The sequence below is a fragment of the Tigriopus californicus genome, chromosome 12 (genome assembly GCF_007210705.1).
Source record: "Tigriopus californicus strain San Diego chromosome 12, Tcal_SD_v2.1, whole genome shotgun sequence".
Lineage (NCBI taxonomy): Eukaryota > Metazoa > Arthropoda > Copepoda > Harpacticoida > Harpacticidae > Tigriopus > Tigriopus californicus.
This window is the reverse complement of record NC_081451.1, coordinates 939,135-959,649: the sequence shown is the minus strand read 5'-3', so window position 1 is coordinate 959,649 and position 20,515 is coordinate 939,135. Positions and strand designations below refer to the sequence as shown.

Genomic DNA, 20,515 nt, shown 5'->3' with positions numbered 1-20,515 from the left:
GGAACGTAATTGACAAATTTCATCTCCCCTTCTCGAGTTTGCCCCTTTTCTGATAAGTTAGGAAAAAAACTAGAAGATGTGTCAAATAGCAAATAAACCCATTTTGTTGTCTAAAATCTTATTTGCTTGGTTTTTGCCGCCTCAACCAAAAGGTCTATCGCTGTACGATATTTCTCTTGGTGGCTGGTCACCAGGGCTCTCGAAATAATGCAATACAGATTATTGACAAAAAACAGCAATGATACCGCGGCTGACTTATACCGGATGAAATAACTTAAAACCTAACTATGCAAGTAAATGCAAATGAAGGCAGATGTAAAACTAAAACAATGTTGAGCTCCATGCCGACCGCAACCCGGAGAAGTACTCTCTCATGTGACAACGGCTAGTTTAGTAGGATTCATACATCTATTACCACACTTCTTTTCAAACTCAATGACGTGAAAAGACATAACGACAAAGCTGCGTTTACCTGTGTTAGCCCTCTCCCTATTACCACGATTGGATTTGGTTCAAAGTCCTGTAATTTTTTCAGAAGTCTAATACACACATTAGTTGGAAAACGGAAAAAATAGGGCAAATTTTTTCAGATAGTCACAGATAGAAATGCAAAAAGTTTCAACATTGTAAGTTTCTTTGGTTTTGGTGGTACCTCCTAAATGCCGGTGGATGTCTCTCTATTGCGACATGCACCGTCAAATATAGGGCTTATTTTAATTGTCTCGAGGACTTTATCGATAAATCAGTATCAGTATTAAATCAAAAGCATGTTTTGTTATTGGACAATTCTTGGACCACCTTCCATTACTTCAAACAATTCCCCTAAGCACCTTTTTCAATGCAATTTCCAAAGACATTTCATCTCCTTTTTGGATTTCTCCCAAACAATGATTTGATTGTCTTTCATGGCAACTGATTTGTTTTCATAAAAATGAGTACAAGAACTTTTCAGGCTAATGCAGAGGTCTCAAGCACAGCTTTAAGACCGAAAATTGGATAAATGCAATTTGAGTTACAAATTGTCCTACGTACATCTTTTACATTTTGCAGAACTTACTACTCACCGTGATAGCGGTGAGAGTGAAAAAGAAACCAATCTGAACACCTCCAACCTAGCATCTCTGAAACTCAATGAATGAATAGTCATATTACACAAAAGTGAACTTTGAATATTGACTTGATTTTTTGATTGTCAAAAAAGTGGTGCTCTCTTTCCTTCTCCATTATCGATGTTAATGATTTACCGTATATGACGAGTCGTCTCATTAAAGAAGTATCGTTTTTACTTATCATCAATTTCACCAGATGATTGGCGAAAGATAGAGGGAGCGCCTCTATTAGATAATTTTAAAAAATGTATATTTAAGGTAAGGAAGTGAACCAAGGGATTCAATTCATTCAATGACATTTTCACCTTGTTAAAGCTCTTGGGTTTCTTAAAGTAATGAAATGGTTGAAAATAGAACAACGGACTATTTTAATCAAAGTTTTCACCTCGTCGTGTAAGCACCTTTTTGAATTCGAAACCAATGGCCAATACTTTACTTATGGCAATTATTTATCGTACCTTTCTATTAACTCAATGGCACTTCTAATCCCCCCCCCCCCTCATTATAGGAGAACTCTTTCTGATTACACTCGGACAAGAGTTATGACTTGAAGTTAGGGAACAAAGAGCGAGCGTCATTAATCAAACATCCAAAATCAACGGGATCGAATCGAATATTGTGGACCTGTATGTGTCTTGGGCACCAGTTCCTACTCATTCCATTAGTTGAACTTGTTGAAGTCATGAGAAGAGTGTGCATATTTGCCCTTTATTGCCTTCTGAGTAAGTTCACTTATTATTTGTTATTGAGAAATTCAAAGTGAAACTGAAAAAGCTACCCTAGAATGCGACAAAGAATGCACTAAGTGGTTATTCAAATTCAACTGGGAGCTGGGTTCAAAATTTTGCAATTGTACTTAAAGTTGGCACATACTGTTTAGAATATTATTAGCAGGCTTACTAATAGAGACGTCCAAAATGTGTGAAAAACGCTGTTTTACATGCTTAACTATGCAAAAAGATATGCTTTAAAATCTGAATAATGCATGAAAGCTGGTCAAGCAATGCCAAAATGCTCTAAACACAATTATATCAAGCATTATCGAGTTGGGACAAAGCTCATGCCTAAAATGTGCTTGGAACCCATGCTGGCTAGGAGGAAGGACTTCATTAAATTCAAGCAATTCAACAAGTTGAACTTCATGATCTTCTCAAACACTTTCGCAATATTTGATGTCAGAGAAATCGGCCTATAGTTACTGAGGAGCCACTTATCTCCCCCTTTGAAAATTGGAACAACGGGAACTAACTTTAGTGAAGAATGGAACTTGCCCTGATCAAAGATGCAACGCATCAAGTTCGAGAGAATAGGAGAAAGAAGCAGTGAGCATCTCATCAGAAACCGAGATGTCACACCATCAGGACCAGGAGCACTTGAAAGCCTCAAGTCGTTGAAGGCCGCTAAAGTATCTTGATCTGTAACTATGAGATCATCAAATTGCTCAATTTGACTAAGAACTGATTGTCTAGCATGTTACCCATACCCTCTATATTGCTAATGGTTTCCCCATCAACCTCAAAAATGCCCAACAGGGTGCTAACCATTGTACATTTAACGGCCAAAGTTCATCTTATAACTTGAACTTAGCCAGACTGATCTTTTTGTACCTATTGTACTTCTCAAGGCCGAACTTAAGACACCATTTAGGATGGTCAAACTGACAGCCTTTTCCTTATTAAGGACAAGGCTGCTTCCGGTAAACAGGACAGGCTGTTTTCTCCACAACTGTCTTTTCGTGCTTCATAGGTACTACATTACTTCAACTTCTAAATTGGTCAAATCAGTCGACTTCTCAACTTGTGGGTGAGCCTGTTCTTCAAGCAGCACCCCTGGTTTCATTGACCCAAGCAACTAAAGCCTCTATAATAAAGGGCTTATTGACTACGGATGGATCCTTCCCTGTCAAGACCAAGTCCAAACATTGTCTAGCCTCTTTGCTGACTTTTCCAAAAATAGATCCCATCATGAATGCAGGTGGAAATATCAATGAGCAGAAAAAACAAGAGACCAAAAAAAAGAAAACCAAAAGGCTATGATATCTTGTCCTGAGATACAGGACAACAGAGCAAAATAGGAATGAAGTACTTCAAACCAAACTAAACATACAAATCTAAGGTGGAGATAGTCAACAAGAAGTAAGGGACAGAGAAAAGCAGTGAATCAAGAACATGTGTTAACCAGGAAAACAACTTAAAAACACAGAAATAAACTCAACAAACTGATAGATGACACAAAATGAAATCAATACACTAATGAACAAAAATTTTATTGTCAAGGACCAAAACAATCAAACTAAAGAACTATACATAACGATTTGGAACTCGAAATACCACACTACAAATCAGAAAGAAACTGCTAAAGCTAACCATAAACATAAATGAGCAATAAACTTATTAGGTTTTAAAGTAATTGCGTCTTACCAAAGAGCCGTGAAAAACGAAACCTAATTTTAAACAGTCAGTTGTAGTTTCAACAAAAGTAAATAAATCTTTAAACTCTGACCATTGCAAAAATGCATAAAATATGTAAAATGTGCTATTATTCATCTTTACTTGTCAACGCATAAATTGACCGTCACTATTACATATGTTCGACCCTCTTTTAGTCGAGCCTATATCAATCTAGTGTTTTCTTTGATGAGAAATTATTGGCATTGAACCAAGTGATCTTGCAGTGCATTAATTGCTTTAAAAAATCGATCTTGCTTCGCTTTTTTAAGAATTAATGCGAAACTTAATGTTACTCCTCCTATAGTTATCAACTAAAGCGTGTTTTCTACAATTTCAGAATCTAACTTGGCAGTAGTTCGAGTCGAACATTACTCTCCGGGACTTTTTGATTTGAAAGCGTTCATTAAAACTGAAGAGATCGTTTTGGCAAAGGACTTGAATCAATGTGGGACGTCTTGCGCCAAGCAAGGTGGAACGAAATGTATGGCATTCATGTGGTTGGATAACATTTGTTCATTGGGGATCGTGAATCCAAATTTGAAAGCAGGATCCGTGGTCGTGTATGCTCATCCAAATCTTCATCCCAGGTATGATTTATTGATGGATTCAGAGTCCACCTCTGCGATTGAATGCATTTATGCCAGAGATAGGTAACAATGAGAGGTGAAGTCCAAAATAGAGTTTGGTAATTAGTTATTTACACTAGGTGATTAAACAGTCAGAAGAATTATAAAATCATAAGCGCACTATATTGAGTTGATGTACTGTAGTTTAACAAGTTAGTTGACTCTTGGATAATTGAATGTTGTGGTCAATGTGAAAATAGATAACAATACCTATATGCGAGCTATTTGTTTTTTGCATATGAATCATGCCACTTTCCATAAGATAGAGTCCATTATTTATCATGCCCATACTTTCCCATTGAATGGCTTTAGACCAATTTGTTCATCCTAGACTCGGAATGAATAGCTTGAGACTTATTTTACCAATATTATCTTCATGGCAAATGACATCCCAACCCAGATCAGTGGGTTAACCTTGTGGTGAAAGCTGGACGGTATGGCATATGTCCTATTCAATCTGAAGCCTTAACTTCTTGTACACTACCAATGTGTGAGTACTTTTTGTAAACGATAGAGAATCTCGTTCAAAGACTTGTTGCGGTACCGTATTGGTCGAGCATCCGCTCTCCAATCAGCGAATCCTGGTCCGAACCCAAGCTAGCCAAATCCATACTTTTTGGCGGTACTAACTTGCACCATAAGTTGCTACATTAACACCGTAAATGAGCAAACCTGCGGTCATTCTCGAAGATGGGGTAGTTATTATTTGTTACACGGTGGTTGTGACGAGGAAGCGGAAACATCCTGAAGTTGGTACACCCGTCATCAGATGGCAGTCTGAGCTGGAGTTGTGCATCGGATCCGACAGTGTCTCCAAATCCGATCCAAAGTGATTTTTTGTAATCCGAGAATATTTTACCAATTCGACAGAATCCGAATCCGAATTTTCTGCTCAATCCGAATCCATTCCGAAATTCTTCTCGAATCCGAATCTAAATCCGAATCCGAGATATATTTGCATAATCCGACTATAATACGAAATATTTTCCAAAATCTGATCCAAATGTGATTTTTTTATCACCCAATTGACTTTAACTAACTGTGCCTTTTTCCCACTTCAACGTTTCCAAATGATGAGATTGAGTGGAGTTGCCTTAGTCAAAATATAATCTTTGTTGCAATAATGTCATTTCTTGTAACAATAACACAATAGCCTAGCTTGTCTTTGTCATATGCTTTAATTGTAGTACTATGGAATATAATTCTGTTGTCAAAACGCTGCAAAAGTTGTTCATTAACAGGCTTGATATGCTGAGGCATTCTAATTTCCTTTTTCCTAATATTGACTGTATGGGCAGCAAATACTTTGATTCTCTTCTTATTTTCAAGTTTTTTGTTTTTTTTTATTTTTGTGGGAAAGATAGTAAGCCCATTCACAGATTTTGATTTTAATTTTTGTTGATTTTCCTCACATTTTGAGAGTTGTGAAAGACACCATTCTCAAAACAAATTTGCATTAATCTAGGCTATCTTGCAATTTTGGACTTGGATCGGATTGGAACCCATTCCGACTTTTTCCAGTTCCCAATCCGAATCCGAACGAAATGTTTAATCCGACCGAATCCAAATCAGAATTATTTTTCACGATCCGAATCCGAATCCGAAAACTGTTAGCCAATCCGATCTGAATCCGATCGGATACGAAAAGTCGAATCCGATGCACACCTTTAGTCCGAGCGAGAGAGCGATAGAGCTGCCATCTGACTTCGAACGAACGAACGAGTTTCGTCCACACAAAAACAAGTTAGATAGCTTGACATTTACCGATTTTAAAGAGGGTAACTCGTGCCAAAATGAAAAGACTCTCAAAGGAAAAAAATATGATTACCTTTGTTAATAGCTCCAACTTCACCATTCATTCTAAAAATCAACGCAACCATAACGCATCTTTTTACGAAGTTTTGACGCTCAGCTTCTCCAACAGGTATTTAATAAGGCCCTGTATTTAGCAGAGTACGAGCGTGAGTTCAGCGCAACATGGCGGTTGAATTAACAATGTGTTCATATGCGTCCCAGATCCAAACCAAACACACTAAAAGAAAAATATGTGGCTCTACGAGTTATATATGGCTTGAACTACCCTTCACGTACCCTTAAACGTACTTTGAACATTTTAAAAAGCCCTTTATAGGCCACTTTCTACATTTTCTGTAGAAAAATACATACTTTGAATCCGGAGTTGCTGCAATTACCGTTAAGGATGTCTGAAGAGAACTTTAGCCACAGAACTAACCCTTAAGGCACAAATATTTACAAATAATAATGTGTTTGGTTTGGATATGAGACCATTGTAAACTCATTGTTATGGAACGGAATTGAAGGTTCCAAATTCAACCGTAACGGTGCGCCGACCTCACTGTCGTACTCTTCGAATACAGGGCACTAGGATTTAAGCCTTGGGTATTGTCAAACAATTGAACAAAATTGAGGAGAAGCAACCCTCTATTATTAACTGACTAATTTCAATTTCTCTTATAATATATTCTACAAAGGCTGGCCTCTAAGAAACCAACTACAATGACTACAGTAAATTCGACGACGACGACAACAACAACTTCGACCGGAACAACAACTTCGACCGGAACAACAACTTCGACAGGAACAACAACTTCGATAGCAACATCGACAACGGCAACAACATTGACATCGACAGCAACATCGACAACGACAACGACATCGACATCGACAACAACATCAACAACGACAACGACATCAACGTTGACAACGACCTCCACTACCACCATCAGGCAAATAGTTCCATTCTTACCCTCCACGGATTTCCCTTTCCTTTGTTCCCAACGCAAATCTGAGGAAGTACATCTCGATATTCTCGAATGTAAGCACTATGGGAATAACGGGGAAGCGGAAAAGGGCGAGTGCCCGTCCAATAAACTAAAGGGTCTAACCATCACTTCCGGAGAATACATCCAAATCGAATTGGCCAACAAAATGGACATGGGTGCGTATATTCAATAGGTAACGATTAATTTGCGTTTTGTTATCACATTCCAAACTTCTCGAATCTTTGATATTTTGATATCACCAGACGGAACACCGAGCCTTGTTTAACGTAGTTTCTTTAAACAGCTGGCAAACTGGGAAATATTGAATTGATAATTTCTGCTGGTGACATAAAGATCTTAAAACAAGATTATTCATTTTTTACGAACTCAAAGAGTTCAAATCTTGATGAACTTGGCGGGATTGTTATCACCTTTACTACTCCATACTAGATGCTTTTGTGATTGAAATCGTCAATGGCTATCCTGATGAGATTGAGGTACACTTTCAAAAAGAGCCCTGTTCCCTACCGTCCACTTATACCTTCAGTCACAGCCTTCCTCATCGTCATCTTGGAGGGAATTCACATCTATACATGACTCAATCCGATTTACACGTAGAAAAGTGCCTTACTCTAAAGGTAAAGTTTATAAACCATACGAGGGAAAAGCCCACTCATTTACGTCAAAACATAGTCTGTCCTTGAAGGGAGATTCTGTGAATCTAAGTTTTGCTGAGTTAAAGATAAACTTTAATATTTAGTTTGAAGCGATGCGGCAACCCTGGTTTGACATAAGAAAAATTCACAGACTTATATACATATGATTGAGTGCTCAATTTTTCGGACAAAACGTGCAGCTAGAAAGTTGTGCCAAAATGTCGAAGCACCTCGCAACGTTGACTTGAGTTCAATGTAGATCGGAATGGCTTGCTGAAGTTTACCGATAAACTTCATGATGATTTACAAAAAGCACTCAATGCTTATTTTCAATTTGATAACAAAGCTTACCTTGTTTGATGGCCCAGGAAAAATATAGCCAAAAAATGTTTTTTTTTTTTAAGTTGAGAAAATGCGAAAAAAGCTTAGAACACACGAAAAACTTGTGGAAATGTACAAAAAGGGTATAGTTATGCTAAAATAACTTGCAGTAATACAAAAAAAAATATTTTTTTTTTTTGAAAAAAAAAATGGAAACCCAATTGGATAGGCTATTTCTTAAGTTCACAAGAAAATAGCATTATTTTCCGTGCAACGTGAGACACTAAGATATGTTTTCAATTGATACAGATGTCTAGGTAAACAATTCACTCTTTTGTGGAGCCCATTGTTCTGGTCCTGAGGGTGCTTATGTTCCCAAAATGATCTTGGGTCACATCAAACGCATGACGTCGGATGTACGCTCAGCTGCAAGATCTCTTTTTAAAGAACTTTTCCAAAGCAAGAAACGGCAGTTGAATATGACGTGTATTCAATTCATTGGTAGACCAAATATTGCATAGAGTTTAAGTGGCAACAACTAGAAAAATCATAATTTTCATTTTGATTATGCCGGGAATTACATTATTTGCACCGGTTATTGAAGCCAGAAAACCAAAAAAAATGATACAAGGTTCTGGCTGGTGAACTAATCCTTCATCTGATCATGTTGCACAAAAGTAAATAAAAGAGCCTTAAACAAGGAACAATAGGTTAAGAAAGAAGGAGATAAGGACCCAAGTGACAATAAAAGGGCAAAAAAATCCTAAACTGTTAAAAACAATGAGAAAAAGGCCGAAAAATAGTCGAGCAAGTTGAAAAATGGCTAAGAAAGTAAAAAGGGATCTGCAAATTGCTCCAACACTGCAACACAGATGGTCGGGTGCCCGTCCAACTAAAAATGCCCAGATAGTGCCAAATTATGAAGGAGGGGATAGGGGGGATATCGGCAATTATAGACCAATATCCCTAACGGCAAATAATGACAAGGTCATAAAAAAGATGCTTGAGGAAAAACTTTTTGAATACCTTGACATAAAAGGTAGCATTCCTGACCAACAAGATGGGTTTCGTGCTCATTTTTGCACAGTGTCTCGACTTATCCAACATTTTGATTGAGCGTAATTGAGGAACTACAACATTATGAATGTGAAAATGTTAATTTTTTCCGCCACGGTAAGTGAAAATGCCCGCTATTTTTTGGTATATTCTCGCATCCCTAGTTACTTGCTCTTCGTGCAAATCAATTTCAAGTCCGATCTCTACTCATGAGCTAGGTTTGACGTTGGCTCAATTCTCCCAACAAATAGCGATGAAACTGAGACGAAAAAAACAACGAACATAGGCAGTTCTTTAGGGGTTTGAATTATTTATATTCTATAACAGTTGAAGAAATTGTGCTAAATATTTTTTGATTGGCAAAAATATCTCCAACAATATGTTTCTTGATACGCTTAAGGTTTGGGTGATTTTATTTCTAAATTTGAGCGTTCCCCAATCGTTACAAAGCTCGGTTTTGACAAATTAGCTAATGCCACCAGACTTGTGTTTTGGATACCAAATGTTGTAAAACGTCATCATTACGTCATACAATGTTTTTTTCGCTTACATTGACTATTTCATGTTTTCAAGCATATTTCATGCAAATCTAAGGTTTTGAGTTTGGGCTGCCTTTGATCTTATTTTTTTAGATTTTAAGATACATATTTCGGATCGTAAATAGAAACGAAAGTACTTAGTTAGGATTTAAAAGTATATTTAAATGCACATTTTGGTAAAAAAACATATTTGAGTACATATTTTGATGAGTTTTTATGCAAATTCAATGGCATAAAACATAAAACTCATGCTAGACAACAATCTTCTATGCTGGGTCAAAAATGTTTACGCTTTTCAATGATGTGTAATGTCATGCTGTTATGGGTAATGTAATTTAATGAGTTTCGTAATTACGTATGTTTCGGCACAAAAAGCATTTGATCACTTTTTAAAAAGACTGTTTACATTCTTCCACTTGAAATTGAAGTTGGGAATAATAAGGATGAGATGAATGAAACTGGAAGATGGTTTTGAAAATATGAAGATATGAAAATATACCACATATAAACGTGTTGTTTCATTTTACGACAAAGTCCCTCTGAAATATTATACATTTGCAATAGATGTCACGTTACCTTGCCAAGGCATCGTCAACATTGTACTCCATGGTGATGGTATCAACCACCCTCTTGTCATAAGAGAACACCTCAGATGTTTTAAATATCGGTAAATCATACGCTGGGTTTGTATGTAGCAAAATATTCATGCCCGATCACAGACACCCTTAAGTGGCGTGGTCGAATTGATGTCATTAACGGCTGTTATCAAGGGTTTGGTTTTGGCCGCGGACGATTGTATTTATCTCAACTAGTCCGTTGGCTAGGAAAAGTAGTTTTGCCGCACTTATACTAGATACTAAAGCATCTCTTAATTTGCTCAGGATGTGCATTTTTTTGCTTGGATTTGATTTCTTACAATGTATCTCAACAATACGTAGCATGGAAGACTTTCATTTGAGCACTGGGGTTCCTTAAGAACGGACAATTTCTGCTCAAAGATGACTTTATCAAAGGTAGGGATTGAAGTAGTAATGTGCCAAGTTGACATGTTCTTTAACACGCTTGCTACTTTTAGTTTTGGTTGCTGGACTAGATATTGGTTAAATTTAACTACATATTTTGGTTCCCTACGTATATTCATCCTTTTGACGTACTGACACTAAATAAAACCACGAGAGGAAGTTATGGTACTCAGATTTGTCGTTTAATAATGCAATCCATTATTTTGGTAAATCTTTTGATGCTAGTCGGAAAGTCCATAACGCAACAAATAATGCTTTGCGTATAAAATGTTCTTCAAATTCAACTGATTTATAAATAAACAAGCCAAGTTTTGATCAAGAGGTTAAGAACTGTTGCAGCAGGTCTTTGAATTGAAGATATTAACTCTTTATTGAGGTCCAACACTGCTCACTTCAAGAAATGATTGGTAGCAACCTGAAATATGTTGAATAAGCCAATTCGTCCCCATTGTAACTATTTAACCTGTTTGGAGTATTTTGGTTAGAATACTTTACTTGACAAAGACATTTTTATTGTCTTGAAATGTAGTCTACACGTTTTCTTATACTTTTTTTCTCAAAAATTCTAAGCTTGGCAATTTTCAATCAATAGCGATATGACAAGGTTTTATTTTTGCTTTTTTTGGGCCAAAAAATGCCGGACATTTTCATATTCAAATCGGACAGCAACGTGGTACCTCGGGCCACCCTGAAACATGCCGTCAACCAGATTCATGGGCTCCTGCGTGGGAGGAAGTAACATAAAAGAGCAAAAATCGAGTTTGATGTAGTTTTTTACTGCAGCTGAATCGGTAACCCGTTAACAGCGCCACTCTAACTGATGGAAAGCAGCACCTCTACAATCAGAAACTATACCCTAGCAGCCGGTCAGCTGACATTCATTCGCTCTGAAAACTAATCCGCCCGGCTAGTTCTCATCGCACTCTCTAGGAGTTGCTTCCTCTGTGGCAAGAGGAAGAAGAGCCAGGCTGGCCAGGTAGCATTGTTTGATGCTACTTTTTGAAAAATAGCATTATTTCAGGGCCGCTAGCATTGAAATTCTTTTTATTAGCATTGGTCTGTTTTTTTAGCTTTAAACTAGCATTACTTGCATGGTCTAAGCATTGTGAAATCTTGTTTAGCATTTTAACATTTTCCTAGCATTATTTCAATGAAAAAATGACCAAAAGGGAAGAAAAGCAAAAACAAAAATCTGGGGTTGTTAGCAATGTTCTTTCATTGGATCCCATTCCCATTCCATGAAATTGATACGCTGTAGCCACAAAGTGATTTCCATTGGAATGTTTACTTTACATTAAGCAGGCACTCTAAAGAGAGGAAACGACACGGCTTTCCCCTAACCGCCAAGTAAGGCCATTGCGCTAAATCAAGACAGTAACTCTAGTATCAATAAAACAAGATCATCCGTACTACATATAACAGTTACGTCTTCTTAATTAAGTAATGATCTCTTTGTCAAGCAACTCTGTACATTTACTAAATATTTCTGAATTAATTTTGAAAGTCAGGAGAATAAATGTAATACCCATGAACATCAAATTAATCAAAAACAATCAAATTGTCTTTCAAATCAGTGAAATATTGCGTAAAACTGGCTCAAAATCACGCATAGATAGAAAATTAACAAGAATTATTTTCCTAATTGATGAGGAACTTACACAGACAAAATGTAAAAGAAATGTTTGGAATAGGCAATAAAAGTACATGTACATAATTGTTAACGTATTAGAATATTTGGGATGGACAATTGATAACTTTTGTCTTAATCCACACATTTGACAAAAAACATCGGGCATTGGTGAAAAATGAATGAGTTATCCTTTAGTAGAGTTTAAATTTCTACTTACTAGGAAGTTTGCATAAAAGGCAGGCATTATTTAAGGGACACAGAGTAAAACCAAAGTACGCTACACTAGATTGCAATTTGAACTTCGGACTCCAATAAATTGTTATTTTGCAAAAGCATCCAAAATAGTCAAGTATAATAGGTGTCATATCTCAACCGATATATTATTCCATGATTATGAAACGTTCAAATGAGTTCAAAGAATGATATGCAACTCAGACCTACAATATAGTGTTTCTACTTTTGAATTCAGGGCCATTCGCAGACTGAGAACCACAGTTTCATATCAAGTTCACCAATTACTTGAAATTTGGTCAAGATGTTTCTGAAACAATTTTCTACAAATAATATTATGATCAAAAAAAGTATTGAACGAATTGTGTTTAGAGCAAATTCTTGCTTTATCATGAAAACACAATTAGCATTTTTTTAAAGTTGTTGCACTTTAAGACAAGTTTGAAACTATTTTAAGTACATTTACATGCCTGGTTTGAAGCACATACCATCAATGGTTACGAAAACAATATTTATCACATATTTTGTTCAATACTTATGCCAATAATTGACATTCATAAATTTCTTCAGCAATAGTTTAGACTAGAAGGACAGTCAGAGAAGCGACATTCACGAGATAGACAACAATTGAGCTCTATGGACAAAGAAACTTATTGCAGCTCTTGCCTATGTCCAATTAGAAGAATGATGCTCGATAAAAAAATCTTATTTTCATGGCCCATGAAAACAAACCACATGGTTTATGGGTCAACCTAGGGATCTCATACATTTTACTATCCATTCTATTTTATTTTATTTTTCCCGCTTTGTACTTATCTATCTTTAATGTCATCCCGAGACCCTAAATACAACATCATCATCATCATCATCATCTGATTTCACCCAAGAAGAACATTTTATGGCGATAGGAACAATTATAATTGTGTACGAAAACCTTGTTCAAATCCTAAAAATACATTTTTGCTCACATAATGCTTGTCACCATTTGATGTGCCCTTCGAAGTCTCAGGGTTCAAAATTAGGAGAATATAATAAACACAACTGCATCAATTTTAAGTCCAAGGTTTTTCTTTAGATGTTTTGTGTTTTTCAATTTTTTTTCTTGAAGTATAACTTTTAAAATATTGCCTGAACATACCGAGTCAAAGAGTGCCAAATATAATAGAATTGCGAATCTGAAATCTTTTATGATCACCATGAATAAATAATATGCTTTTCTTAAAAAAAGTAGCATTGTTCTAGCATTTTCGAATTCTAACTAGCATTTTTTTAGCATCGATTTTGCACGAGCTAGCATTGCTGGCTGAAAAAAACCTGTCCAGCCTGAGAAGAGCCAGTGCCGTCGGAGGAGCCATGGACAGGGGGAGCGGTCGGATCCTACTCCTCCACCTCTAGCACTTCTTACTCTTGCCTCCCTAAGTTGACACAATACACTCGGACATGAAACTGGTCGATTGCATGTTCCAGATCTGCCTTCAATCCACTTACTCTCCTCTTCTCTAGTTTTCCACACCCAAACCAAACGTGACCACGTTCATGCGCATAATGGTGATTTCTGAGTCTCCAAGGAATTGCCATACAAATCTAAGGTGGTCGCGATCCTTTTCTCTCATGGCGATTTGCAAGAACATCTTTTCCAGATCGAGAGAGAAAGCAAAGTGGTGTTGTCGAAATTGGATGAGCACTTGACCAATACCCGGTATGAGATTAGGTCCTGTGTGGAGAGAGTCATTCATACTTGAGCCAGATTGAGCATTTTTACAGGCCGCATCATGGACAATGCGGCACTTGGTCGTTAAACTTGAAGACCGAATGACTGGATGTGTTACGAGATAATATCTGTCTTTGGGTCGGTTTTTGTCATCCACCACTTCAGCAAAATTTCCATCCAAGAACGCGTGATAGGCGGAGTTCACTTGCTCGATGTTGCCACTGGCAAAGGATCTCTTTTGTACAGAACGCATGACTACCAGTGATTTTGTGAAATTGTCTTCGGACGTAAATGTTTTTTTCCACATTAGACCAGTTGTCCACTTGTTTTTCTTGCGGTCGAAAGATGTCACCTCTGACTTTAAACCGAGTCTTTCAATGAACCAAATTTTTTTCAGATCATCGCACATGGGGACTGTTGTTTTGTAATTCTAGAATATATTGGTTTGTGTAAAGTTCGAATTAGGAGGCATTGCGCCAATACGTGTATTATCCAAGTGAGTCCTTTGGGCGACTGGTTCATCCAACGCTCCCAAGATTGGAGAATCCATCATACGATGCGAGTACAAGAGCTCTCCGACTCCTGACGAGAACTCATTCTGGACGGTAGCTCTTCGTTGGACTGTCACTGGATACCTTGCCATGAAAATCCTGCAGACCTTTGCAGTAAAAGGATAAGTGCCTTAGCTTTGCATCATAGTGATTTGTGGTGGAATGGACCCCAATTTCTCACTCAAGAACCAGCCCATTGGCCAATGAATCTTGATACTGCGTCCGAAACCCCTGCCAATGTTGGCTTAACATCCCTGGATTCGATCACCAAGACTTCATTGTCATGAAACAATGCAATTCCTCGCTTCCCCTTCCAAACTTTATTTGAGCGGTTTTCTTCTTGGGGGTCCATCGTAAGTACGATGTCATGCGTGCAGAGATTCATTAAATCATCTCGAGGTCAACAAATGCCGAAAACCTCATTGATTTCTCCGGATGAATTTGAAATATCCGAAGTTATTTGGTTTCAAATCGCTCAACAATCATTGTATTCGGAGGAAATTAATGCCTTACAATTCGACAAAAAATGTGTCTTCGTCTTCGCCAATCAAATCTTTGATACCGACGCTCCAGAACAATACATTAACCATGACCTCGAGACTGGACTATGCCAATCTACCTTATCGATCTACTCATCCAATAATTTTACCGAAGCATCCCATAACTCGTAAATATGTGTTACACATTCATGTTTCAAATGTTCATGCTAGTGCCAGGTTAACAATGTCACTTGTGCGACAACATCACTGGTTGGTTGGTACTCGGCGAGCGTTGCCCGTGAAGATACTTCACACCTGTCCATCTACACGTTGCCTCAAGCCTACAAAATTTCAGCCTGTCATGGCTCCACTTCCACCTGAAAGATCTGAAGAACCCAGTGCGTTTGAACACGTGTCCTTGGATTTCTTTGGTCCAATGATAACAACTCACAGTTGTGAATTTAGTCATTGTCCTCATGATTCCAAAAAGGCATTCGGTTGTATTTTACTTGCTTTCAGACAGGTGCTATCCATTTGGCGCTTCTCGGAGAAGGAACCGCTGCTACCTTTTTGGGTGCCCTGAGACGCTTTGTTGCTCGGAGGGGAGTTCCTCGTTCCGTTCTAAGTGATAATGCCAAAGTTTTTAAAAAGGCCAACCGCGAGTTACGACAACTCTATCACAATCTGCAACGAGAGGAAACCCGCGAAGATCACAAAATGCGAACCATTGAATGGCACTTCTCTGCAGAGCTTGCCCCGTGGGCAAATGCACTCTCGGAAAGATTGATCCGAGAAGTAAAGAGATCTCTGAGGCCCACACTTGGAAGACAAACATTATCATTTCATTCCTTGGAAAATATTCTCGCGGAATGTGAAGGGATTCTAAACGCACGGCCTTTAGGTTTTGTTTCCGACCAAGCCAGGGAAGATATTCCAGTTACACCATTTGATCTCGTCAACGGCCGACCATTATACATGCTTCCTGATAATTCAAATAGGGTTTCAGATTCACCCCTCACTCGGAAATGGTTGCACCGAAAGCGGATTTTAAACCAATTTTGACATCGATGGAAAAATATCTACCTCCTAGATCTCTAAACTACGAAAAAGTGGTCTGACAAACCTAACTTGAAACTCTCAAAAGGTGATCTTGTTTTATTGCACGATGATCAAGCTTCAAGAAACCAATGGTCTTACGGAAGGATAATATAACTTCATCCTGAGCGCGATAATCAAATTAGAGCAGCCACTATTCAAACATCAAAGACCAAGAAAATGGTTCGAAGACCGTTGAGCAAGCTCAGTTACTTCGAGAATTTCATTACAGATTCCAACTAACCGGCGATTCCTCTCCTACAAGGGCTCAGACCAAAACAGTCTTGGATCTTCTTTTTTTCTGTCCGGGAGTGTAATATCCCTATTATCATACAGTCCATTACTCTTAAATCTAGTTTTTCCTGTAGATCGGTGCTTTAAGACAACAATAAAGGGCAGTTCACACAAACTCGTCTCAAGACTCGGAAGTCTTACTCTAACTCTCCAAGGCCAAAAGGACCATATGCTATGATTTTTCCTGTGCCACTGGTATGGTCTCTATGGGATTGTTTTAAAACGCAACAACCCAGCTTAGTATTGCCTAGTCTTTGAGAAGCTTGGATGTCAAATTGTACAACTACGTTATGGAGACATTTTGACAAGCCATAGATCTTTCTACCATAAAAACATTGAAGATTAAAAAGTTTATGTGGCCCGAGGCGAGTTTTTTAAACGCTCGTACCTAGGAGTTATGGTTGAGATGCTAGTCAGAATAAACATCTGTTCAGCACCTTCGCCATTGTATTTTTATACCGGTTAACGTCCAAGTGACTAATTCAAAGGTAAGGGCTCTAAAACACAGGCCTTCGGACATGACCAAAAGGCACAAATAGTTTAATATTGACTGATGTCAAATAACTTAATGTCAAATTTTTATATTCAGCTTGACTGTTCCTTTTCAGTTTAGAAGAATGGACCATCTGGGCACCATTGCGTCAGCAAAATTCATAAAAAAATGCACAGACAAGGCCGAATTTGACAAATATCTGGAAAGCGACCGTAAGTAAACTGATCTAAAAGTAACATCGAAGGCAACCGACTGTTCTCATATTTTGATGTCCTTTCGCCCTTTTGTCCTTTTTTCATTAGTTTTCTTCGTTACCTTTTTTAGGTATTTGGTTATGCCGGTCAATTCGGAATCGAGTCCGTTATTTTCGTTTTTCTTCCTCAAGTGAAAATGATCCCAGGTTGCGTTGACTTTATGGTTCAATTTTCAGCTCAATCAAATGACTGAGTTAATTTTTTTGATGACCTTTAAACTTATTCATTCTGTGCCTTGTGCGCTTTCAATTAGGGCTGTTCAGTTGGCGTCATCAATTTACGAAGCTATTGCCATCTACCGTTCAAAGGGTCGGTTTTTTGAAAAGTGGCTCGTTTAAAATTACCAATTTGGCATCACTTCGACCGAATTTGGTAATCCGTTCTGTTCAATGTAATCAAGGAGTGGTTAAGCCAACACATCCTTTCACTTTAACTTCGTAGTTTTAGGGCTGACCCTATTCCTAAACCTAACCCCGCCCCACCCCCTACCTTAAGCCATTCAGCTTCCGCCCTCCTACCTTCGACCTTCTCTCCCACTTCCCTCCTCTTCCCTCCTCTTCCTTTAAATACCCAATCCACCCCTATTCCTATAAAAATTCTCCTCCCTAATATTCCTTGCCCCACCCCTATTCCCAAAATTCGTTCCTATTCAAATGTAGCTGCCAAACCCATTCCTCAAAGCCAAGCTTACCCATTAGCTCATGCTTTGCCTCAAGTAGAACGTAGCTTTGTTGGTAAGAGGGACTTTTTATGGTTGGAGAAGATGGTCCAAGATCTTGTGAACTTGGTCCATCAAAAGAGAGGCCCGTAAAGGAGCAATATTTGAACGTGCTTGTCTGATTTCTAAAAACGACAGCACAAAAGTTAAGATCTTAGAAGAACTAGCCAATGAGAGAGAGATTTCATTCATCTCTATAACAGAAGCCTGGCTTCGGCCAGGGGTCTTAGATGAAGAACTAACCATTGTTGGTTTCAACTTAGTTCGTTGTGATAGGATTACTCCCTGATAATCCCATATTCTCACATGGGGGTGTATGCCTATATGTTAGGAATGATTTTCCCATTGGTCATGAACAAATGTGGAATGGAGAAATAAAGGTCTTAGTTTGTCATATCCAAAGGCTTGATCTGTCTCTTGTAACAATGTACAGACTTCCTTCTTGTTCAGTAAGCTCTTTTATGTCAACTCTCCAATTCACTGGAAATGAGTTGGATAAGGCAGTCTGCACGAAAGTATTCTTTGTAGGGGACTTTAATTTTCCGGCTAGCTTTGTAGATTGGGAGGCTGGTCCCAATGGGTATATTCCCATTTCGAAATCGACATCTCAGTCGTTTGAAAAGCTGAAGGAGTTTGCGATCTTGCGCAATTTCTCCCAGCATGTTGGTGTAGCCACCTTGTAGATAATACGAATAACCTAGGTGTAGTCCTCCAAAATAATGGAAAGTTCGATGAGCATATCCTCTTGAAGGTGGGTAAAGCTTTTCAAATGTGTGGTTGGATATATCGCACGTTAAAGTCCAGAGATAGCATCATGATGCAACATCTGTACAAGTCAATTGTTCAGCCACATCTTAAATATGCTTCACCCATTTGGGCTCCAGTAAGTTCAGCGTTTGCAAAAGGTAGGACAAGTCCAAAGATGTTTCACTAGGAACATCACAGGATTGAGCGAGCTCTCATATTGGGAGAGACTAAAAAAATGGGACTGTCCAGTGTTCAGAGAAGGGACGAAAGGTATCTGATACTGTACGTCTTCAAAAGCATTCATGAGCTTTGTCCCAACCCAGGATTTAGGGTCAATTCTAGTGACCGTAGAGGCTGAATGTGCGTTTTGAGATTACCTTCAAGCCCTCGAGAATTCAGGCTAGTTCGAACCATGAAGTCCACTTTTCTTCTTTCTCGGGCTCCTTCATTGTTTCATTTGCTTCCCTCTAATATTCGTAGGGAATACGTAGGCCTTGTTGATCCGATTGCATCTTTTAAGTCAGATTTGGACAAATATTTAGATAACATTCCAGATCAACCCTACATTCAAGGACTTGCTCGGTCTGCCAACTCAAATTCGTTGGTAAACCAAACATCATTTAAGGATTGAAAGGTAATAAAAAGGCGAATAATAACCTTTCATTTTAATAGTGTACGGAATTACGCTTCTTTTGCGGCTAGAAAAGCCATGAAAAATCAAACCAAAATAATCAAAAATTCAATGAGGCAAGTAAGCCAAGGGAGATGTAAGCTGGAAGTCTCCTCTCCTCATTTTCACCAGGCAAGCTCCCCTGAGGATCATAATGTCTGAAACAGTACATAGATCCAAGAAAAAATCCACTAATATGTGAAATGGATCAATGGCCCAGGTCTTATGCCGAATCCAAAACTTCCTTAAGCAGACACCGTGGTAGAGAACAAGTGTTATCATGTATACCTGTAAATCTACCAATAGTCAAATGACAAATTTGTTGCAGTAAAGAATAATAGTAATAATGCTTAGACAAGGGAAAGCATGTATTAGCTTATCCATTCTTTGGACACGCTGAATGGAATCAGATGTCAAATTCTTTCGAAATGATGCCCAATTTGTAAAGTCAAACGACCCACTTTTGATGAAACCGGCCCTTTTAACGGTAGATGGTGATGGCTTCGGCAATTGATGACGCCAGATTGAAAACGTTTATATCCGGCCAAGACTCAAACATGAATTTCAATCATGTATCATTATCAAGACAGTTAATTTAAGATAGATCCAATGAATGTATATGTGTTTTTTGATTGATATTCCAAAGTCGGTTTTACATTTTGAAAACTTAACATACTTTTTGTTACCAGCTTCATTTGTTACGTGCATCATAATTCCTATTTCGATGATTTTCCGGCTTACAATTGATTTCTCATTGTTTGATGAACGTCAATGGCTCTAACGAGCAAAAGAGGCTTGCATCTCCCCTGTCAAGCAATTCTATGATTGTATTCAATTGTGAATGAATTTAAGCATGATTTTCTTTTGTGTAGCAATTTCGTGCTCGAATGGTGATGATATCAAAAGCGAAAATCCCATCACTTGCTCAGGATTTGATTGCTCCGATATCTTTGATGACAAGCTTGCCACCGGAGTTGCCCTTCCTGAAGCATACGTTCAACTCAACCTTGGCAATCCTGACAAAGGTAAGAACGTTGAAACATTCAAGTGTGTTTCATAGTTCAACGGGCTTGTTGTTTT

At 38.1% G+C, this 20,515-nt stretch overlaps 1 protein-coding gene across 1 annotated transcript; it reads left to right on the top strand.

The window, feature by feature from the left end:
• The first annotated feature begins 1,763 nt into the window (after positions 1 to 1,763).
• LOC131891667 (bromodomain and WD repeat-containing DDB_G0285837-like) lies at positions 1,764 to 20,452 on the top strand. Its single transcript, XM_059241296.1, has 7 exons — positions 1,764 to 1,831; positions 3,897 to 4,146; positions 6,678 to 7,144; positions 7,419 to 7,606; positions 17,162 to 17,258; positions 17,371 to 17,446; positions 20,308 to 20,452. Exons 1-7 carry the CDS (start codon positions 1,792 to 1,794, stop codon positions 20,327 to 20,329), a joined length of 1,140 nt encoding a protein of 379 aa, XP_059097279.1. The 5' UTR covers positions 1,764 to 1,791; the 3' UTR covers positions 20,330 to 20,452.
• The last annotated feature ends 63 nt before the right edge of the window (positions 20,453 to 20,515 follow it).